Source organism: Eriocheir sinensis, chromosome 8, assembly GCF_024679095.1.
Source record: "Eriocheir sinensis breed Jianghai 21 chromosome 8, ASM2467909v1, whole genome shotgun sequence".
NCBI lineage: Eukaryota > Metazoa > Arthropoda > Malacostraca > Decapoda > Varunidae > Eriocheir > Eriocheir sinensis.
Window position 1 is genome coordinate 8340591 of NC_066516.1, and position 23377 is coordinate 8363967.

General features: G+C 44.2%; 2 protein-coding genes across 3 annotated transcripts; both read right to left on the reverse strand.

Annotated features, from left to right (window-relative positions):
* Positions 1–1597: 1597 nt before the first annotated feature.
* On the reverse strand, positions 1598–22191 carry LOC126995454 (uncharacterized). Of its 2 annotated transcripts, XM_050855011.1 has the most exons (4): positions 22138–22191; positions 3894–3912; positions 2933–3130; positions 1598–2236 (listed from the first exon to the last, which is right to left on the reverse strand). In XM_050855011.1, exons 1-4 carry the CDS (start codon positions 22177–22179, stop codon positions 1986–1988), a joined length of 510 nt encoding a protein of 169 aa, XP_050710968.1. In that variant the 5' UTR covers positions 22180–22191; the 3' UTR covers positions 1598–1985. The 2 variants fall into 2 exon arrangements, with proteins under 2 accessions (XP_050710968.1, XP_050710967.1); XM_050855010.1 differs by lacking the exon at positions 22138–22191 and having other exon boundaries at positions 3894–4059.
* LOC126995452 (clotting factor G beta subunit-like) lies at positions 6819–22215 on the reverse strand. Its single transcript, XM_050855004.1, has 10 exons — positions 22119–22215; positions 17913–18084; positions 16489–16668; positions 14499–14549; positions 14163–14371; positions 8717–8820; positions 8448–8616; positions 7521–7620; positions 7213–7382; positions 6819–7064 (listed from the first exon to the last, which is right to left on the reverse strand). Exons 2-10 carry the CDS (start codon positions 18064–18066, stop codon positions 6891–6893), a joined length of 1311 nt encoding a protein of 436 aa, XP_050710961.1. The 5' UTR covers positions 18067–18084; positions 22119–22215; the 3' UTR covers positions 6819–6890.
* Positions 22216–23377: the final 1162 nt, after the last annotated feature.

The window sequence follows — 23377 nt, forward strand, 5'->3', positions numbered from 1 at the left end:
TGTTTTGCTACACGGCCACCTGCAGAACTCGTGTCACTGATTCATTCTTTTATACTCACAAAGAGCCGATTGAAAGGGGGGGGGGGGGTCGTCCACTAAGAGCCCCCTCTAAAGATTATTTATACGTCGATTAAGGGAAGCAGCTGTTAGGTCTGATTCTCCGTTTGCACTATTATGTCTTATCGTATATCTCTTTCGTCGTTTGATAGTCGGGGATATGCAGTAAACAAGCTTTATTAATGGAGCCTGCAGATCTTTATATTATATTTTATTACCATTACCAACCTATTCCCTATCCACCAATCCCATTACCGACCCTTCCCCTATCCACCAGTCCCATTACCAACCCTTCCCCTATCCACCAGTCCCATTTCCAATCCTTCCCCTATCCACCAGTCCCATTACCAACCCTTCCCCTATCCACCAGTCCCATTTCCAATCCTTCCCCTATCCACCAGTCCCATTACCAACCCTTCCACTTTCCACCAGTGACATTACCAATCCTTCACCTATCCACCAGTCCCATTACCAACCCTTCCCCTATCCACCAGTCCCATTACCATCCTTTCCCCTCTCGACCAGTCCCATTACCACACACACACACACACACACACACACACGCAGAGTTGATCATTGTTCTTTTTGTCGCTATTAATGAGACGCTCGGTAAAACCCTCCTGCCCGTTGATGCTCACCTGACTCACTGCTTAACAATTAGTTCACTAAAGACTTTTGGGTGATATTGCGGTGTGTAATACCCTTAGATATACTTTACTTCAACTTCATTATTCCCGTAATTATGCTGAAATAATACATGAAGAGTAGGAGCTATATACTCGTTTACGCAACAGCAGGGGCGAGTCTGTACATGTGCCGTAAGCTCCTATTTAGTATCTTTGCACTGAGCATCATCATATGTACTGAGTGTTTGGCCACAGGCATATTAGAGTCATTACAGTCATCATTTTTTTTGTTTCATTGTAAAACCGGCCGCTATCAACAGCTTGATCTGAGCTCCAACATGTCACAGCTAGTAACATTATTCTCCCATAAAGCTGCCTTTGGTAGTCCCAACGATTGTCCACAGCAGGTAACAGTGGCAAGGAGTACGTAGCCTCATTATCCTTCAGCTCACCACCACCTGGCCGCCGCCGCCGCTGATTCATGCATCCCCGGGCAGCGTATTTCCCTTCTCTGTACGGGTATGTGGCGCCCACCCTAGATCAGGTCAGGTTAGGTTTAGATGGTAACACCCTAAGTAATTTAGAGTGGGTATCACAATGTGAGTATTATCCAGAACATCCCGTGGTTAGTTTCAAAGCTACAGCCGAGCGTCTTCACTCAATGACTACAGACCTGTAGAGACACTGGGAATATGCGTCCGGGCAGTGTTCACTCTCTTCCTCGCTTGGTTCAGTTTTGACCACAGGATGATAATCTTATATTCACTCGGAAGGTATACTAGGACTTGTTTAACGAAGTAAGTTGTGAGAAGGCAGTCATAGTAATGTAAACTAAAATATATGTTCTGCGTTACTAGGTTTTCTTGCTGCTTATGTTTGTGCATGTCCGTTTTTAGGGCTAATAATAATAATAATTACAATAATAGTTTTAATTCTCCCAGCGGTATATATAAAGACAGGCCAAGCTAAACGTGAGATCGAATGAGATACATATACGATTAAATAATAGACAACTTATTTTTTTATTATAATTATGTATGTGTGTGCACGGCACACTATGCACAATCTACACGAACAGAAACTCCACCTTCTTTACTCTACATGTGTTTCCTTTTGATATGTTCCTTCTCGAAAGGCAGACATAATGTGAAGAATGTTTAGGGTGAAGAAGAGTACAGGGAATCAAAGAATCAAGAGAGGAACATCATTCTATTTTCTTGCTATCATCAGTCATCACAAGCTGCGCGACTCCTTACACCATCATACTGGTAGTGTCCCTCCTCCCCGTGTGGTCCTCGTGCACTAGAGATCGAACTGGAACGCGTCTTGTATGGCTGGGACGTGCCTATCCTCGTGTATGGCTGGGACGCGACTCTCACCGTGTATGGCTGGGACGTGACTATTATCGTGTATGGCTGGGAAGTGACTATCATCTTTTATGGATGGGACGTGACTATTATCGTGTATGGCTGGGACGTGACTGTGACCGTGTATGGCTGGGACGTGGCTGTCATCTTGTTTGGCTGGGACGTGACTATCAAAGAGTGCCGGGCCTAGGAAAGAAAGGATTATGTGAATTTCGATTGCTTTACAAATCCTGGAAGCTGCAATTGTGAAGAAAGTTATGAGCATAAAGAAAACCAGGCAGACAGAACACACACACACACACACACACACACACACACACACACGCACGCACGCACGCACGCACGCACGCACGCACGCACGCACGCACGCACGCACTCACGCACGCACGCACGCACACACACACACACACACACACACACACACACACACACACACACACACACACACACACACACACACACACACACACACACACACACACACACACACACACACACACACACACACACACACACACACACACACACACACACACACACACACACACACACACACACACACACACACACACACACACACACACACACACACACACACACACACACACACACACACACACACACACACACACACACACACACACACACACACACACACACACACACACACACACACACACACACACACACACACACACACACACACACACACACACACACACACACACACACACACACACACACACACACACACACACACACACACACACACACACACACACACACACACACACACACACACACACACACACACACTATTATTTAACTTGTTCCTTTCAGTCCCACTATTGTGTCTTACATTGCACACTTCTTTACACTCGCCTGGGGCAGAAGGGGGGCAGCAGATCACGGGGATTATGCCTTTAAAGCCACATCTGAAGTGGGACTCATGCTTGAAGGTGAGGCGGGTGTAGTCACATTCACGTAAATCCACACACTTGCCAGGGACGCCGGAGTACGTGGTGCAGGGGTCCCCTTCCTCCAGATATTCAATAACAGGAAACACGATCCGATGGCCCTCTGTCGGATGGATAGAAACAAAACGTGTGTGCCCTCAGGAGGTTATATACTGAAAAGGGACATTCAAAAGTTACTGTCCCACTATTTTTGTTCTCTTTTCTCCTCTCTCTTCCTTATCACGACTCGCAACATGTCTAGTCACCCCCTACCCTAGAAATTACGTAACAACAGATATATAGTACCCGTTCTGTCTTTTATCTAATACACAAAGTAGAACACAAAACACTTAAATACAATATTCGCTTAAACAAAAATGTAATAAAAGTCTTATCTATGATGTTTACTCTCTCTCTCTCTCTCTCTCTCTCTCTCTCTCTCTCTCTCTCTCTCTCTCTCTCTCTCTCTCTCTCTCTCTCTCTCTCTCTCTCTCTCTCTCTCTCTCTCTCTCTCTCTCTCTCTCTCTCTCTCTCTCTCTCTCTCTCTCTCTCTCTCTCTCTCTCTCTCTCTCTCTTCCATTTTTTAAAGCGCATCTCTTAAGAAACAAAGGAGAAAAGTATATAGACCTCTCATTTGGCCACTCTTCACTATATACTCTCTTTTATAGGAGCAGTGCTTAGCGGGCTTTTTTGTTGCTATGCCTTTCCCCTTGAGCTGCTTCCTCTACTGTGAAAAAAATTGTAAAGATGCAAATGTCAAGTAACCTGATGGATGATGAACCCCTCATCCCTCATCCCTCCGCCACACTCATATCACTTCATCCTACTCCGTTATGTGATTTTTGACCGGCCCCAAACGTGCAAGCACCTGCATTCGTAGTACATACCTGTGTGGCCAGCGAGCACCTGAGCCACAAAGTAGAGCCACAGGACAGCGAGTCCCCCCATCATGCCGCGATGCTGTCCGCTGCCTACTGGCCCGCGCGCCGCTGCTTTCTCTGTGTAAGACCTTGGCCAAGAACACGTTTTATATTCCGTGTGTGTGCGTAAAACCCCGGAGTAATTCCTAGAACCGGTTTTGTAATATTCCTATCTTCCACGTGTGCTGCCTGGATCAACTGTAGCCCCTGTTGCCTGCCTTCCCCATGGAGAGCAGCATCACCCATATAACATGGCCATGTGTAGTAGCAGGAGTAACTTGTTCTTACCTCATTTCGTCAAAGGCATCGGGGTAGTGTTGGCACCACTATAAACACTTGCCAGCACCAAAAACGGGCTGGGTCCGACCAACATTCCCTATCAAGATAACCCTAGTGGTGCAACAAACCGAATGTAAAAAAAATAAAAAAAATAATTAAATAAACTGCTGGCTTTTTATTAATTAAACAAGAGCACATCAGTTTAAATCCTCTTAGTAGGGCATGGGATGACTCAAGTTAAAGGAGTCCTCTTTTTTTAAGGGCACCTATTCTAAAGCTAGCCCAGTATCACTTTTAGTTTTTTTTTTTGTTTGTTTGTTTTTACAGTAATGTGGGTGTGGCCCCCCTTTAAGTCCGTATTGTTCAGGGTCAATGTTACTCAAGGGGAGCGTGCGCTACACCACAGGTGGGCAGCTGTCTTGACACGCTGGGTGCTCTAGGCTGAGACGTTCACTTCGGCCGTGAAGGGGTTCCGCAATGTTACTGTGGCACAGGTGAAGGCCCGCTGACACCTCAGCGTGCGGGTCCTCGGGACTTCGAGGATATCACCGGTCGCTACCGCATTCGTAGCTCGCTCTGACCTCCTCCACGGGATTCCGATGGCCTCGAGGTGTGGTGTGTGCCGCACCTGGGCCTTGTGCAGCACTCTGAGGGCACCGACCCTCCTGCGGTATTCCAGACTATCCGTCTGGTGGCGGGGGGCGTCCTGTCTCGGGTGGTGACGGTGATGCAGTTGTAGTTGTTGCTGTTGCCATTGCTTCTGTTGCCGATGTTTCCTTTGTCGTCCCTGCTGCTACTAGTGGTCACTGGCACCGTAAATGAGGCGTTCGGCACACCTCTCCACCCTGTCCAACAGGTAGAGGTGGCACTGGGCGCTACTTATTCATGTGAGGGGGCTGTACTCCATGATGGGCCTCACCTGGACCTTCTACAGCCTTAGGAGTCCATCAGCATCGAGAAAGTGGCGGACTCCACGCAGGAGTGTCACTCTCAGGGACGCCTTGCGCGCCACGTTCTCAAGGTGACCGTCGAAGCTGAGTTTGGAGTCGACCTCCACCCCCAGGATGTTGATGGAGTCCCTAATTGCCAGGGTGTTGTCTCCAAACCTCAGCTGCCCCTCCAGTACTCTGGCGTGATATAATCACGCACGACCTCACACACACACACACACACACACACACACACACACACATGAAGGAGTAACACTTTGAATCATCCTTACGTGAGTTTCAATATATATATATATATATATATATATATATATATATATATATATATATATATATATATATATATATATATATATATATATATATATATATATATATATATATATATATATATATATATATATATATATATATATATATATATATATATATATATATATATATATATATATATATATATATATATATATATATATATATATATATATAGACAGCTCATATAGGAATAAAAAAAAAAAAAAAAAAGGACCGCTACTCACTGCTGCCGAACAGAGGTTAAAGGATTGTCCAAAATCAGAGGTTAATTTCGGGAGGAGAGGTGTCCTGATACCCTCCTCTTGAAAGAGTTCAAGTCGTAGGCAGGAGGAAATACAGATGAAGGAAGATTGTTCCAGAGTTTAACAGCGTGAGGGATGAAAGAGTGAAGATGCTGGTTAACTCTTGCATAAGGGGTTTGGACAGTATAGGGATGAGCATGAGTAGAAAGTCGAGTGCAGCGGGGCCGCGGGAGGGGGGGAGGCATGCAGTTAGCAAGTTCAGAAGAGCAGTCAGAGTGGAAATATCGATAGAAGATAGAAAGAGAGGCAACATTGCGGCGGAATTTAAGAGGTAGAAGACTATCAGTATGAGGAGGAGAGCTGATGAGACGAAGAGCCTTAGCTTCCACTCTGTCCAGAAGAGCTGTGTGAGTGAGCCCCCACACATGAGATGCATATATATATATATATATATATATATATATATATATATATATATATATATATATATATATATATATATATATATATATATATATATATATATATATATATATATATATATATATATATATATATATATATATATATATATATATATATATATATATATATATATATATATATATATATATATATATATATATATATATATATATATATATATATATATATATATATATATATATATATATATATATATATATATATATATATATATATATATATATATATATATATATATATATATATATATATATATATATATATATATATATATATATATATATTACACGAAAGGATGGTATACACTCAAGGGCAATCGCGTTACCACTTCAGTATTCATGGCATGCCGGACATTCGTGCCGTCCTGATGAGGACTGCTCGCCCTTAAACAAGGAGAGGCATGAATACAAGAAGACTACAAGATGCCAGTCGATCTACACGTGGCGCTCCTTGACGACGCACTCACCCTGATGAGTGACGACGTCATCATGTCACAATTGTAACAATCCAGATTATATTTTTGCTTGGGACAGGTCACAATTCTCCACATGTTGTGACTACAAAACAAATATTGTAAGTCAAAGAGTAGAACTTGGAAAACGGTTAACTCAAACTCATCATGAAAACTCCTTTATTTATTACTGTTTTTTTTCTCCAGCATACGTTTTTAACACCTCATCCCTGCAGAACTTTCATGGCATGGCGAACGCGACCTTCTTGATCCAGTCGAGGTAGGGCGGGTGACGTAGGTTGGCGTACAAGCCGGGGTAATCCTTGTGTCCACAGCCGTAGCCTCGCGATACGATGCCTGCCAGCACAAAGTACCCACGGGTGTCCAGAGACATCAGTGGCCCGCCGGAGTCACCCTGAGGGAGGAGCAACAAGAGGGTGAGAGGCGTGACCATGTCAGGAGAGCTATATCGTGGCTCAGCGGCCTTGACCGGCCCTCACTCCGAGACACGATGTAAGGCAGTTGACCAATCAGTCGTGATGTCAGTCTGGTAACAGCTGTACCTGGCATGCGTCGCGACCTCCAGCAGGGTCTCCGGCACACAGGGTCTCCTGTCCGATGCCTTGAGGCCAGTTTCTAGTGTAGTGTGGCAGGGTGGAGTAGCTGCTGTCACACTGGGCAGGCGGAAACACCGTCACGTTGAGTTCCTGTAAATAGGAGGTGGGATACCCACCTGAGAGAGACTGTTAGACTACATCGAAAGCTTTTCATATTTCTATTACTAAGAAAATTAAGATTTTTCATTTATTCTTGGAAGAAAGGTCTCTACTGCATGCTTGTATATACATGTAAGAGTTGCCCAACATTGTACCGAATTGAGTGTCGCCATAGCCCGTGAGCGTCGCCTTCTGATCCGTTATGTCCACCTCGCTCTCCAACCCCCAGGCGAGGCAGATGGGGCTGATGAATTTCTGCAGACGTACCCAGAGTAATCATTTGCATCCAAAATCAATTTTCAAAGCTTACCAAGCAAAGAAACTGACGCATTTTTAAACGATCAAAGTAGTTTAGTTTTTGCTAGGTATTTTGTTTAAAACATGGCGAAAAAATAGTTTGTGTGTTTACAATTCACCCATTTGTATCCTCTCGGACCAAACAATAAGTTCACATGTCACACGTCTGAGGGTCTGGGTTTTCATCCTTGGGCTACTCCCGGAGACCGGGATATAACCCCCGCCCAATACCCGGCACCATTCACTGCTGGGTGAAGGATATAGCTGTAAAGGGCCTGCCCACCCATCTTCACTGCGCCCGGAAATCGAACCGGAACCATTAGGTTGTGAGCCGAGTGCGCTAACAACTGCACTACGGAGTTTCTACGAAATATGTGTGTGTGTGTGTGTGTGTGTGTGTGTGTGTGTGTGTGTGTGTGTGTGTGTGTGTGTGTGTGTGTGTGTACTTGGTAGCCAAAGCTATGAAAAAGGAACATGGAAATTAAATAGACGTCACACGAGGACATGTTGATAAAGGCTCAAAACTGAGAGTTTCCGGGTTTGATTTCCCGGCTGAGTGTGGACGGATGGGCCTTACACGTGTGCCCCCTCCAAACTCGGGGTAATACCTTAGCATCGCCAAAGGCGGATAACCCAAGGGGGAAAACCCAATGGCTGTTAGACCCGGGACACGTGAGCATGTATTTTAGTCTAGAAAAGACACAATAGGTGAATTACACACACACACACACACACACACACACACACACACACACACACACACTAAGCGTCGCCTTAAGGTTTACCTTCAAGGTGACCCTGGAAGCCAGCCTGAGGAGGGCCAGGTCGTGGTAAGCCTCTGGGCGCCTATGGTCAGGGTAAGGCACCATCTCCACCACAGCAAAGTCTTCGTGAGCCGCCCCGTCGTTGTCATCTTTGTAATTATGTTCACCAAGACGAACAACCTCGGCATTGCTGATAGGAGTTTAAGGACAATGTTTCAGCGGCTCATAACAATCCTCATTTTGCCAAGAATAAGAACAAACTATTTTGAATACTGTGAAGCTTCACTCACTGATTATAGAAGCAGTGTTGTGCGGAAAGAACCCACTGGTCGTTGAGCAACACTCCTCCACAGAACCAGTTGATGACCCCGCCGTCTCGCTCACCAATCAATGCCTGTAGAATGACACCCCCCTCTCCCCTGTTTATATGTGTGTGTGTGTGTGTGTGTGTGTGTGTTTACCTATTTGTAATCTACATGGCCCGAGCTAAGTTTTATTAGTCCTGTCTCCGTATCTATATTTGTCCAATCTATTCTTCATTTGATGGACACTGCTCGCCTCCACCACCCTTGTGCCCAGACTGTTCCATGTGTCTACACCTCTATTAGGGAAACTATACTACCTTGTATCCCTAGACAAGCTCCCTTTCTGAGTTTTCTGTCATTACTCTCTGGCTCCTTGCTCCAGTTACAAATTTAAGATCATTTCTTTCAACAGCATCAATTTCATTTACCAATTTAAACAATGTTATCAGATCTCCTCTTTCTCTTTTTTGTTCCAAAGTAGGTAGTTTCATCTCCTTCAATCGATATTCATAGGTCATAATCGAAAGCTCCGGCACTAATTTTGTTGCAATCCTTAGAATTCTTTCTTTTTTTATATTTTTCTTTTTTAGGGTGTCCATATTACAGCGGCATACTCCAGTTTGGCCTTATTAATGTTGTTATTATTTTTTTCATTATATCTTTATTCATATAGTAGAATGCAAACTTTATCTTTTGCAACCCGCTGTATGTTTCTATAAATATTCTATCTACATGTTGATACTGTGTCAATGTGTCCTGCGTCGTCACTCCCAGTGTGTGTGTGTGTGTGTGTGTGTGTGTGTGTGTGTGTGTGTAATTCACCTCTTCGTCTACTGCGGGTCTCTCTCGAACTCGAGACAGCCAGCCGTTCCCCTACGGAAGAGCACAGAGCTCATAGTACCGATCTTTGGGTAGGACTGAGACCACTCACACACAACACACCGCGACAACGAGGTCACAACTCCTTGCTGACGTCGCGTACCTACGGCGTCATCTGGTGATATCTGGCTTCCTTGACCCCCGCCCCATTCTTGAGACTGTTTTTCACCTCCCAGCCGTGATTCGCCAGAACACTCTTTCTTGCTCATATGTCTGGATGAATCAACACTATTTATCATTTTGTCACTCATCAATGACAACGCGTTAGTTTAGTCACTATTACGAGATCAATAGTTCATTAAGAACATTTCCCTAGCTGCTTAGCGTCACTTTTCTCGAAAAAATATTGACAAATGGCATCGTTTCACTTGCTTGTCTTTCTTATTTATCCTACAATGATGCTGTAAAATGTTCTGTGGTGCCGCAGTAACAGAACAGTAACCTTGTGAACTCTATATCCACTCCCACCTGGCAGGATATACCCATAGGAAGCTCAGGAAATGGTCATCGCCATAGGCCTAAAGAGGTGCGGCCAGCAAGAAAGTGGCCGTACCCTGCTCCGTCGCGGTTTGCGCGGAACAGCCGATTCCTGTCAAGAATTTGGGGGGATTCTTGAAAATCTGACAGGCTAAAACAAGAAACGCAAGAATCTCCCTAGATTTGGGGAAATTCTTGGTCGGTATAGGGTAATTCTTGATCGCCAGATGGAGCCTCTACTCACTGCTAGGTGAACAGGGGCTACACGTGAAAGAAGATAAACCCAACTTATCTTCACCCGGACGGGGAATCGAACCCCGGTCCTTCTGGTTGTGAGGCAGACGCTCTATCCACTGAGCTACCGGGCCGTGTGTGTGTGTGTGTGTGTGTGTGTGTGTGTGTGTGTGTGTATATATATATATATATATATATATATATATATATATATATATATATATATATATATATATATATATTTATTTTTTTTTTACAAAAAAGGTGCAAGCTCAATGGAGCACAAAAAAAAAAACACTAATAAAAAAGCCCGCTACTCTGCTCCTAAAAAGAAACAAAAGAGGTGGCCGAAAGCAAGATCAAATACGGGAGGAGAGATGTCCTGATACCCTCCTCTTGAAAGAGTTCAAGTCGTAGGCAGGAGGAAATACAGATGAAGGAAGATTGTTCCAGAGTTTAACAGCGTGAGGGATGAAAGAGTGAAGATGCTGGTTAACTCTTGCATAAGGGGTTTGGACAGTATAGGGATGAGCATGAGTAGAAAGTCGAGTGCAGCGGGGCTGCGGGAGGGGGGGAGGCATGCATTTAGCAAGTTCAGAAGAGCAGTCAGCGTGGAAATATCGATAGAAGATAGAAAGAGAGGCAACATTGCGGCGGAATTTAAGAGGTAGAAGACTATCAGTATGAGGAGGAGAGCTGATGAGACGAAGAGCCTTAGCCTCCACTCTGTCCAGAAGAGCTGTGTGAGTGGAGCCCCCCCACACATGAGATGCATACTCCATACGAGGGCGGACAAGGCCCCTGTATATGGACAGCAACTGTGCAGGGGAGAAGAACTGGCGGAGACGGTACAGAACGCCCAGCCTCGAGGAAGCTGATTTAGTAAGAGATGAGATATGAAGTTTCCAGTTGAGATTTTGAGTTAAGGATAGACCGAGGATGTTTAGTGTTGAGGAAGGTGATAGCTGGGTGTTGTCAAAGAATAGGGGATAGTTGTTTGGAAGATTGTGTCGAGTGGATAGGTGGAGAAACTGTGTTTTTGAGGCGTTGAAGGACACCAGGTTCTTCTTGCCCCAATCGGAAATAATAGTAAGGTCTGAGGCTAAGCGTACTGCAGCCTCCAGCCTTGAGTCGTTAAGTTCCTGTAGGGTGGGTCTTCTATTAAAAGAAGTTGAGTAATGCAGAGTGGAATCATCGGCGTAGGAATGGATAGGAAAGTTCGTTTTGGAAAGAAGATCATCAATGAACAACAGAAAAAGAGTGGGAGATAGGACAGAACCCTGTGGGACACCACTGTTAATAGATTTAGGGGAAGAACAGTGACCGTCTACCACGGCAGAAATAGAACGGTCAGAAAGGAAACTGGAGATAAAGGTAAAGAGAGAAGGATAGAAACCGTAGGAGGGTAGTTTGGAAAGCAAAGATTTGTGCCAGACCCTATCAAAAGCTTTTGATATGTCCAGCGCAATAGCAAAAGTTTCACCGAAACGGCTAGGAGAGGATGACCAAGAGTCAGTTAAGAAGGCTAGGAGATCACCAGTAGAACGCCCCTTGCGGAACCCATACTGGCGATCAGATAGAAGGTCAGAAGTGGAAAGGTGCTTTTGAATCTTCCGGTTAAGGATTGGTTCAAAAGCTTTAGATAGACAAGAAAGTAAAGCTATAGGACGGTAGTTTGAGGGATTGGAGCGGTCACCCTTCTTAGGCACGGGCTGTATGAAGGCATAATTCCAGCAAGAAGGAAAGGTAGATGTTGACAGGCAGAGGCGAAAGAGTTTGACCAGGCAGGGTGACAGCACGGAGGCACAGTTTTTAAGGACAATAGGAGGCACTCCATCAGGTCCATAAGCCTTCTGAGGATTGAGGCCAGAGATGGCATAGAAAACATCATTTTGAAGAATCTTTATAACAGGCATAAAGGAGTCAGAGGGGGGATGAGTAGGAGGAATATGCCCAGAATCGTCCAGAGTGGAGTTTTTAGAAAAAGTTTGAGAGAAGAGTTCAGCTGGTTCAGCCTTAGAGATAGATGAGACGGCAGTGTTGCCGTCAGGACTGAGGAGTGGAGGGAAAGATGAAGAAGTGAAGTTGGAGGAGATGTTTTTGGCTAGATGCCAGATGAAAGATGAAAGAATTTTTGGTTAGTCGGAGAATAGATTTGGAACGATTTCGGGCAGAAATGTAAAGTTCATAATTAGCATTAGTTTGAAGGCTCTGGTACCTTTTGTGAGCTACCTCTCTATCATTGACAGCACGAGAACAAGCGTGATTAAACCAAGGCTTTTTAGCGTGAGGAGTAGAGAAAGAACGAGGAATGTATGCCTCCATTCCAGAGACAATCACCTCTGTGATGCGCTGAGCACACAGAGGGTCTCTATCCTGGAAGCAATAATCATTCCACGGGAAATCGGAAAAGTACATCCTCAGGTCGTCCCACCGAGCTGAAGCAAAATGCCAGAAGCATCGCCTCTTCGGTGGGTCCAGAGGGTGTACAGGAGCGATAGGACAGGATGCAGAAATAAGATTGTGATCGGAGGAGCCCAACGGAGAGAACAGTTTGACAGAATAAGCAGAAGGGTTTGAGGTAATGAAGAGGTCTAGAATTTGGGCCGGTCTCCAAGACGGTCGGGAATACGTGTAGGGTGCTGGACCAACTGCTCTAGGCCGTTGAGGATAGCAAAGTTGTAGGCTTGTTCACCAGGATGGTCAGTGAAAGAGGATGAAAGCCAAAGCTGGTGGTGAACATTGAAATCTCCTAGGATGGAGATTTCAGCGAAGGGAGAGTGGGTCAAGATGTGCTCCACTTTAGAATTCAAATAGTCAAAGAATTTTACATAGTTGGTAGAGTTAGGTGAGAGATAAACAGCACAGATGTATTTAGTAATAGAATGACAATGAAGTCTTAGCCAGATGGTGGAAAATTCAGAAGAGTCAAGGTCGTGGGCACGAGAGCAAGTGATGTCGTTGCGCACGTAGGCGCAACATCCAGCTTTGGATTGAAATTTAGGATAGAGATAGTAGGAGGGAACAGAGTAGAGATTGCTGTCAGTAGCCTCATAAACCTGTGTTTCGGTAAGGAAGAGAAGGTGAGGTTTAGAGGAGGAGAGATGATGTTCCACAGAATGAAAATTAGAGCGAAGACCGCGAATGTTGCAGAAATTGAGAAGAAAGAGGTTCGAGGAGTTATCAAGACACCTCTCGGGTCGGCAGCCAGAAGGGGAGTCCTCCCTGGGGGAATGTGTGGTCCCCCCCCCCAGGCGGGGACTCCGAGGCTTGGTGTAGGTGAGCCTTTTTGAAATTTTAATTTTGGGAAAAGGTGTATATGTTGTGTGAATGTAGTGTAGTGTGGATAAAGAGAGGATCTGTCTTTAGAGAGCGTGCTGAACTACTCTCCGGTGTTGGTGAGACAATAGGGAAACGGTTAGTGAGGACATGGGAAGGGTCTTTGGAGGGCTTCAGCTCCCTTCTCACCTCCCATATATACCTCACCGGGAGTGGCTTGCGCCCGTTCGGTAGGTGTCTTCCTACCTACTCCAGTATGTATGTATGTATGTATGTATGTATGTATGTATGTGTGTGTGTGTGTGTGTGTGTGTGTGTGTGTGTGTGTGTGTGTGTGTGTGTGTGTGTGTGTGTCTCTATGTCTCTCTTTATATATATATATATATATATATATATATATATATATATATATATATATATATATATATATATATATATATATACAGAGAGAGAGAGAGAGAGAGAGAGAGAGAGAGAGAGAGAGAGAGAGAGAGAGAGAGAGAGAGAGAGAGAGAGAGAGAGAGAGAGAGAGAGAGAGATAACAGTTATCATCCCTACTTACCATCCAGGGCCAGGCGTTCCTCTCTGCACGCTCGGCTCCCACTCCTGCCACTGCAAATTCTTGTACAACTTCTGTGCCATTTTCTAACCTTATAGTCTCGTTATGTTTTTTGACAGGGTTGATATCTTGGGGTTCAACATAAATTTTGTCGCCCTCATCTGTAAAGCTAAATTTTAAGACGAACTCATTTTTCTTATTTATTCCGCATTCTGTAAAAAAAATATTAAACACTATGTTAGCAACATATAAGCTCGAGATGATAGAAAGTAGTCGAACCATGCTTTCCATTACAGGTTAGGATATTTTTTTTCCAACAAGTGTACCATGACTGCTTACGGAATGCGACGCGCGGCGAAGCGATGTCCTGAACAAGCCGGGGATCGTTACCTGCAGCAAAAGAGATTCAAATTGTTAGCATGACTTACTGTCTTCGAAAAGTGTCGAAAAATCTTGCGTGGTACAGAAATTTTGTTTGGGAATACATTTTAACTGTCTAACTAATAACAGAGTATACTCCCAGGGGCTCCTCCCTTCACTCGCTCGCCGCCTCCACTCATGACATCTCCCCCGAACAAGCTCCCAAGTGGCTGCCCTATCCATCCTAAGTCCCTCATGGCAGGATCGATCAACTTGCCTCACCCATGAGAGTCCCAGTGGCTTTCCCACTTCATGCAACACTTTGAGAGCCAACGCCTGGACCTCCAGCGACTCCGCGAGAAGTACAGCACCATCAGCAAAAACAAGGTCTTGACCTTGATGGCGCAAACAGACGCTTTGCAACGGTTTTGATCAACAACTTTGCTTAATACCCAGTCCATGCAAGTAATGAAAAGTGATGGAGCAAGGACGTAACTCCGCCATATTGATGAATTAACAGGGAAGAAGCCGGAAACGCCTCCCCCACACTTCACAACACTCACAGTCTTAGAGTAAAGGTCAGTCATCAGGTCAATAATCCTTGCAGGAATCCCACGGATCCGCAGAATGTCCCTGAGTGTCTCATTCCCTACTATACATTTCAGCGGCAGACAAACGCTGTTTTTCGCAAATATCTCCTAAACGAATCTATGGATCAGTATGATATTTACATTACTATATGTCTTATGTGACGAGTTTACAGAAAATAATACAAACCCGACGAGTCATGTTGACGCATTCGAAGGAAAGTGTGCCCCCAGCACCCCACGCATCTGAAGGAAAGTGTGCTCCCCCCAACTATTCCTAGCCACAACTTCTCGCTCTCGTTATCCCTCTCTTCTCCCCTAACTTCTCGCCTCCCTCATCACTCTTGTGTCCTTATATTAGAATGTTATGTACGTATATGTATAGATAGTATGATTATTAACTAAGAGAATGGTACAGTTCCATGGAGGCAAGACGTATTTCACGTTGATAAGGGATACTGCGATATTGGAGTAGGGAAGAGTGGTCTTTGGTTTTGGGGCGTTGTTGGGGGGCTGAGAGAGTACCCACTCGTCCGATTCTGTTTAACACCTTAGATATGATGACTGGATTAGCTTAATATCACAAGGCAGTGTGTTGAAATATCATACTGATCCAATGATTCGTTTAGGAGATATTTGCGAAAAACAGCGTTTGTCCGCCGCTGAAATGTATAGTAGGCCTATAGAGTCGAGCTTGGCACAGAACATCTCTCTCTCTCTCTCTCTCTCTCTCTCTCCTCAATTTCATTCATCTTGGTAGGGGCGTACACTCCAGTATGAGATATACAGCTCAAGGCGGGCTTCATCCTCACCAGCATCATACCCTCATCACCCAGAAAAATCCCAACAACAGAGGATTGCAGTCGGCTAGAAATGGCTTTAGATACTTTTCTGAGGATGGCACTATCGCTCTGACCTGACCGCTGCAGTAGTCAGTATACTCGTAAGCCCCACTACTGATACCCCGGGTCTGGCACAACGAGCTTGTGTATTATCTGCACCACCTTGGAGGCCCCTAAGAAAAAGGGGGGGGGTGCGGTTGGCGGGGCAGTGGTGCTCTCCTACCCCCCCACCAGACCTGTCAGAGTACTGGATGCCATAAACATGTCAGAGAATTCACTCTCTTACACCCCCCACCACCACGGAGCCCTACAAGGGGAGGCTGATCGTTGGGCCTATAAGCCCTATAGCCCCAGGGCATCACGGGAAAAACAAACCACTCCCCTCAATGAGCAGACGTGGATATGAAAAATAAAAGAAAGTGACAGTAAAGCAAGAAGAATAAAAAGAAAAAAAGGGGGGTTGTCAAAACAATGCATGAGTTAACAGGTCGGTGTTGACTTATTCTATATGAGCATGTGCGTTGTCCGCCTCACACTTACCGGGGTTTGCGTCGCAGCAGAGGAGGAACCTGGAATCCTTTATGCCGCACTTGCGTGGTTCTCCGAGGCTGGGCGAGTGTTCGCATGTTCGGGAACACGTCCCCGAGCCGCCAGTGTTCGTTCTGCAGGCGTCACCTTCGGCATGGTCCAGTTGGCCGGGGAATATAAAGGTCCCAGCCTCTGAAGACAAGCATACACACTTAGATATACGGATAGTATAGCCTTATGGTATTTTTTTCATAGGAAATGCATAATACTAGGCAAATTTTCGTAGAAAAGTTAAAAAATAAAAGTTTTGAGAAGGTTCTCCGGACATCATCAGAGTTCTCAAGGACAAGGGAATACGAGTTTGGTGTGGGAGAAATGAGAGACTAATTTAAACGGAAGTTCCATATTATCCTAGAGAATGTGTGCGCGCGCTCACGTGCGTGCGTGCGTGTGTGTGTGTGTGTGTGTGTGTGAGAGAGAGAGAGAGAGAGAGAGAGAGAGAGAGAGAGAGAGAGAGAGAGTAATGTATTTTTAAGTCTTCGTGTTACTTTGTGTTAATTCCTATCGCTTCGAGGTACTCTCATTTGCTTCGTATGGCCAAAGAAACTGAGAATCAACGGAACAGTTTCCTCTTCTGCCTTGAAAATCTTCCTCTGTCGCAGGAAGGAGAGAATAAAAGGGAAAAACAAATACCAAGACAAGGATAAGAAGAGGAAGTAAGGAACGTGAAGAGGAATCAAAAGAGAATAAAGAAGGGGAAAGTGGTAAGGATGGCCGATAAAGTGGAGAAAGAAGGAGATGAAAGGAAGACAAGAAATCCCAGAGAGTAGAAAAAAGAAATATGAAGAATAAAGAAGAGAATAAAGGAAGAGGAAGTGGTACAGGCGAAGAAGGAGGAATAGAAGGAAGAGCAGAAAGGAAAAAGAAATCGCAAAGGAGTGAAGAAAATAAGGAATCTGAAACGATAAAAAGAAGTGAAAGGCACAAAACGAACATGAAAAGGGGGAAAAGGAGTAAAGGGCAAAGAAAGAAAATTAAGAACAGGGGAAAAAAGAAGTTATACAGAGGAATGAAAGAGGAGAGATTGTGGAAAAGGAATAAAAGGCGGGGAGAATAAAAATATGAAAGAAAATCGCGAAAGAGAAGAAAAAACAAGTAATATGAAGGAGAAAAAGAAGGGAGTGATAAGAAACGAAGGACAAGAGAAGGCGGAGTAGGAAGAGAAAGACAGTAAGGGAAGAAAGATGAAGCAATGTTGCACTGGCCCTGTGTCGCGTTCTCTCCCACCACAGGCTCAGAGGGCCAACGGGGCGGAAATGGGCACCGCCGCCGCGCGAGCCATAGCGTAGGCCTGTGCTCCCAACTTCACATCTTGCGCCCCACCAAGAGAATGGGTAGATGCAGCCTTGGCAGCCCAATCCAGCACACCCGCTTACCTGCTCCTGCGGTGAACACAAGCAGTGACAGAAGCACTTGGAGCGGCACCATTGTCTGAACTTCCGCCGTTAGACTGGGGAATGGGGAGGGAGGATCTTCCCGATGGTCGAGGGCCCGAACCTTTCCAATGTTGTGTTGCCAACCGTTCTTCATTATTCCATTATTCGTGATCTGATCCATAAAAAAAAATCACATACGGACGTCTTTATGTATTTTGTTGATATTGTTGTTGATGATGATGCAAAAGGTGTTGTACCTATTCCTAACAAAAAAAGTGAGATAGTAAAACACGATATCATTATTTCAAGAATTATTAAATCGACAACATGACAACCTACAATAATTGAAGCCTACGCTGCGTGTGGCGCCGCTGCGTGTGGCGCCGTCCAGGTGCTCACCATGACATCATCCCATTATGGCTTCCCATAACGCCGTAGTGACACCCGCCGGACGAGCTGTGGTTGGGTTCCTGACCGGCCTGCTTTTGCCCCATTCTGGTGTTAGTTATTGATGATGCCTGGACTTCCATATGGCACTTAATTGCTAGGGTGTCCAACTCATTCTCATGTCTATTAGTCATACATAACGGAAAACATGAAACTCAAGGATAGAAACAAATACAGGCAAAAAGAAACAAAATGTGACATGTATAAAGCGGAAATGGAAGACCTGAGACACTTTCTGAGAAAAGTGTGAGGCTGCAACAACCATATAAATATATATATATATATATATATATATATATATATATATATATATATATATATATATATATATATATATATATATATATATAAAAGACGACATCATCGGGGAATATTCATTTGAAAATAATCACATCGAAGAAGCAACAACGACAGAACAGAAATTTTGGATGATGAGAGAAAGAGGAGGAGGGAAAAAGAGGAAAACAACAGACGCAGACGGTGAAGAGGGAGTGCCGTTACAAAGGCGAAACTCCCGACCGTCAACTCAACACTCGACACACAACCGAGAGGTCCCGCGTTCGATCCCCGGGTGGAGCGGAAACACATGGGTTCCATAAACCCACCGAGTGGGCGCCGGGTGTCAAGCAGGGGTTGTGTCCCGCCTCGCGGGGTGGTGGTCTGGGCCAGTGTTGCCATTTTCGGTACCAGATTTAGTACTTTTTGGTGTACAAAGTACGACTTCCACTAGATCTGGTACTAAATAGGGAGATGGTATTTTTATTCTATACATTTTGGAAATTAAATTAATAGTGTTGTAAGTCGTAACATATTTATGTCTTGCCATGTACTTCGTTAGTGTTCAACACCTTCAGCAAGCCAAGAGGAGATAGATTTATATTTTTAAAGGTATGTAGACCGGTAAATAATAATGTTACATTTACTCAATCTGGTACGTTTTGTTCTTATATGGTACTTCTTACTAGTGCAATCAAGTACTACTGGCAACACTGGTCTGGGCCCTGCCGCTGCGGGTACTATTTTTTTATAGCAGAAGGATGCCGTTACGAAGGCTATACCCGAGATCCCCAAAGGAATTTAAAGAAAAAAACTGCAAGAGGGGTGATATAGTTACCAACACCACAAGAATCAAGGAAACAACATATCACCGCTACAAAGGTGTGCCCCCAGACTTCACCGAGTGTACCGAGAGGACGGTCAGATAGAGCTATTTATAGTGGCCTGTGACAGATAAGAAGAGGAGAGGTAAAGGCTGGTGGCATCCGTGGTGGAGATTATTGGGGAAGAGGAGTGGACTAGCAGATTGGAGGAGGAAGACGGAAGAATAATAAGTACCGTGTTAGGACTATATGGCTATAAGGAGGAAGCAGTGAGGTTAAAAAAGTATCTTAGCGTGTTGCTGGGAAAAAAGAATTGAGCAATGAAAGTGGAGTGAAAAGAAAAGTGTAATAGTGGAAACTAACAAAAGTGTATAGAAAAAGCAAAGTTAGAGGAAGAAACGAGCAGAAAATACACCAGTTCAGTGTGAAGTATATAAGTGTGCACTGTGAAGTAACTAAGTGTATGTTGTAAAGTATAGAAGTGTTGAGAAGGAGGACCTGTGAATTAAGTGATACTAAGCGGAACAGGTCAAAAGAAGAAGAAGAAGACAAGACCTCCAATCTTGGAGGAATAATACATGGAGTGGCCCTCAGCGGGCCGTTCTTCACTGTGAGGTGAAACATGGGGTGTAGGGGTGGGCGGAGCTTAGCCGGTGGTCGGAGCCAGCTATTCCACCCAAATCATTGCATTTCTCGCTCCCAGATCGTCGGAGTAAGTGAGCTTGTCTGCCTTACTTCTTCCACATATCACACGTTTTTAGTTATTCAACTGCTGCAGTATATGCACTAAGGTTGTATGTACTGGTTTTAATAGAAAAACACCAGCATTTTTTTGTCTTTATTCTGAGAAGAAATGTTCCACACCCGCCTTAATCCCTCACACTTCCTCTGTATAATGTTAATTATATTTTGACCATGGTCTTACTTTATTGTAGAAGCATGTACAGCCTTCTATGTAGAGCGTCTCAGATGGGATCAAAACTCACTACGAGAAAACAGAAGGAAGTATTGGGGCAGGAAGAAGAAAAAATTTACCCATAATCTATATTTGACTATTATTCCCACCACTACCACCAACACCAGCGACGACAACAGTACTAACGTAAATCTCGAGCATGTATTGCCTGACTTTGTAATAACTACCGATGAAGTTCTGAAAGCTCTCCAGTCCCTTAAAACAAATAAAAGTCCCGGACCTAACAAAGTATATCCTATACTTTTTAAAGAATCAAAGAGCGAAATACTCTCCTCTCTCACAACCATATTCAGTATGTCCTTTCGACAAAGCATCGTCCCGTCGGATCGGAAAAGGCTAACGTAACACCGATCTTTAAGAAAGGAGACAAGAAAATACAGAATAATTACAGGCCCATTAGTTTAACTCAAGTTGTAGGTAAGCTACTCAAGAGCATAATTAGAGACAAAATTGTGAGCTACCTTGAAAACCACTCATTAATTAAGGATTTACAACATGGCTTCCGTAATAAAAGATCCTGCCCATCAAACCTATTGACCTTTTAAAACGACCTCAAATTCTCACAGCAATGCATCGATGCAGCAAATAAAGCGAACAGTATGTTGGGCTTCGTTAAAAGAAACTTTTTATTCAAAAATAAAGAAGTAATACTTCAGCTCAGCAATAGTTTAGTCAGACCCACTTGGAATATGCGGTACAGTTTTGGTCTCCCCACCGCAAAGGACATTGCTAATTTAGGTGTTCAACGTCGGGCAACAAAAATGATCCCTTCCTTGTGAAACAAACCTTACGACGAGAGGCTTTCCACCCTTAATTAACATGTTCTCTCATGAGAAACGTCGCCTCCGAGGAAAACTGATCGAATGTTTTAAAATACTTCAAGGATTTACGAATGTGGACAAATCAAAAATGTTTATGATCGATGACACTTTGCGAAAGAGAAATAATGGCACTAAAGCTTAAATGTAGACAAGTAAATTCAGACTGCACCAATTTTTTCTTCACCAACGTTGTAGCGCGAGAATGGAATAAGCTCCCACCTTCAGTGGTCCAGTGTAACACGATTGACTCCCTTAAAAACAAGCTCGACGGACACTTCCTTCAACTAATATAAACTAGAGTAAAAATGCAAAGTTTTGGAGCCATCTGATTAATGCAGAATCACTTAGGTTTAAGGATAGATCACCTTGTCTGGATCATGTGGTCCGTGTGGGTTGATTTTCTATGTAAATTCTCTCTCTCTCTCTCTCTCTCTCTCTCTCTCTCTCTCTCTCTCTCTCTCTCTCTCTCTCTCTCTCTCTCTCTCTCTCTCTCTCTCTCTCTCTCTCTCTCTCTCTCTCTCTCTCTCTCTCTCTCTCTCTCTCTCTCTTCCATTTTATAAAGCGCATCTCTTAAGAAACAAAGGATAAAAAGTATATAGACCTCTCATTTGGACACTCTTCACTATATACTCTCTTTAATAAGAGCAGTGCTTAGCGGGTTTTTTTGTTGCTATGCCTTTCCCCTTGAGCTGCTTCCTTTACTGTGGAAAAAAATTGTATAGATGCAAATGTCAAGTAACCTGATGGATGATGAACCCCTCATCCCTCATCCCTCCGCCACACTCATATCACTTCATCCTACTCCGTTATGTGTTTTTTGACCGGCCCCAAACGTGCAAACACCTGCATTCATAGTACATACCTGTGTGGCCAACGAGCACCTGAGCCACAAAGTAGAGCCACAGGACAGCGAATCCCCCCATCACGCCGCTATGCTGCCCACTGCCAACTGACCCGCGCGCCGCTGCTTTCTCTGTGTAAGACCTTGGCCAAGAACGCGTTTTATATTCCATGTGTGTGCGTTAAACCTTGGAGGAATAATACTTCCTTCAACTTAATATAAACTAGAGTAGAAATGCAAAGTTTTGGTGTCATCTGATTAATGTAGAATCACTTAGGTTTAAGGACATATCACCTTGTCTGGATCATGTGGTCTGTGTGGGCTGATTTTCTATGTATCTCTCTCCCCGAACATTTTGATTTCAGAAGTTCTACCACGGACGTGGGCGGAGAGCGACTTCTTCAGTAAGGCCTTCAGCCTAAACAACCGCTTACAGACTCATTGCAGAGAGCTTGACGTGGAGTTCTTCAACGCCTGGGACAATTTCTACGGACAAAGTGAGCTCTTCCACAGGGACGGAATACACCTGTCTCCCATCGGGGCAGCCAGATTCGGAAGGCTCCTCAACGACGCAGTACGTGACACCCGATCAAAAAACGACCCTCAGCCCCGTCCCTCCACCCCGCCCGTGTAAATAGACGCCATGCATCGCAACAAAAACGTAACCATGATCCCGCAAGTACCACCACCTCTATTACCAAGCCTCTAGTTAACTTAAAAATTCTTAGTTTCAATGCGTGTAGCTTAAGAAACAAATTTGATGAACTGAGATGTCTTGCTCTAACAGAAAATTTTTACATAATTGCTATAACCGAAACATTTATCGACACCACAAATATTGATTTAAGTTCCGAATACAACATAGATGGCTACAGACTCTTCAACAAAGATCGTGTAAACCGTAGAGGCGGTGGCGTCGCCATTTTTGTCAAAAGCTATTTGCAACCCACTGACAAAACACCAAGAGACAGTAACGTTGAACATTTGTGCGTGCGAGTAAACATTGCAAAAGTCAATTTAAATATATCTGTCACCTACAGGCCTCCCGGGCAATCACTCGATGACGACCTTGAAATGTACAGCGTTTTAAGGCAGTCACTTAATAACAACGACTCACTGATATTAGGAGACTTTAACCTCCCCCATGTCGACTGGGCGACATTGTCAGGTACAGAAGACGAGTCACATAGAATGATCGAATTTCTAGAAGAAAATTATCTAAGCCAAATGGTTTCTTAACCAACTCGACAAAATAACATACTAGACCTTGTTATAACGAC

Bases quoted from the DNA above. Each gene is read 5' to 3' on its own strand.
- LOC126995452 (XM_050855004.1), bottom strand. From the start codon at position 18,066: ATGAAGAACGGTTGGCAACACAACATTGGAAAGGTTCGGGCCCTCGAC. The intron at 14,372-14,498 runs GTAAGCAGTCAT...TTTTTTTTACAG, and splicing joins TTCGCCGCGCGTCGCATTCC to AATGCGGAATAAATAAGAAA. The intron at 7,065-7,212 runs GTACAGCTGTTA...CTCCTCCCTCAG, and splicing joins GAGGTCGCGACGCATGCCAG to GGTGACTCCGGCGGGCCACT.
- LOC126995454 (XM_050855010.1), bottom strand. From the start codon at position 3,957: ATGATGGGGGGACTCGCTGTCCTGTGGCTCTACTTTGTGGCTCAGGTG. The intron at 3,131-3,893 runs GTATGTACTACG...TCCATCCGACAG, and splicing joins GGTGCTCGCTGGCCACACAG to AGGGCCATCGGATCGTGTTT. The intron at 2,237-2,932 runs GCGAGTGTAAAG...TTTCTTTCCTAG, and splicing joins CTGCCCCCCTTCTGCCCCAG to GCCCGGCACTCTTTGATAGT.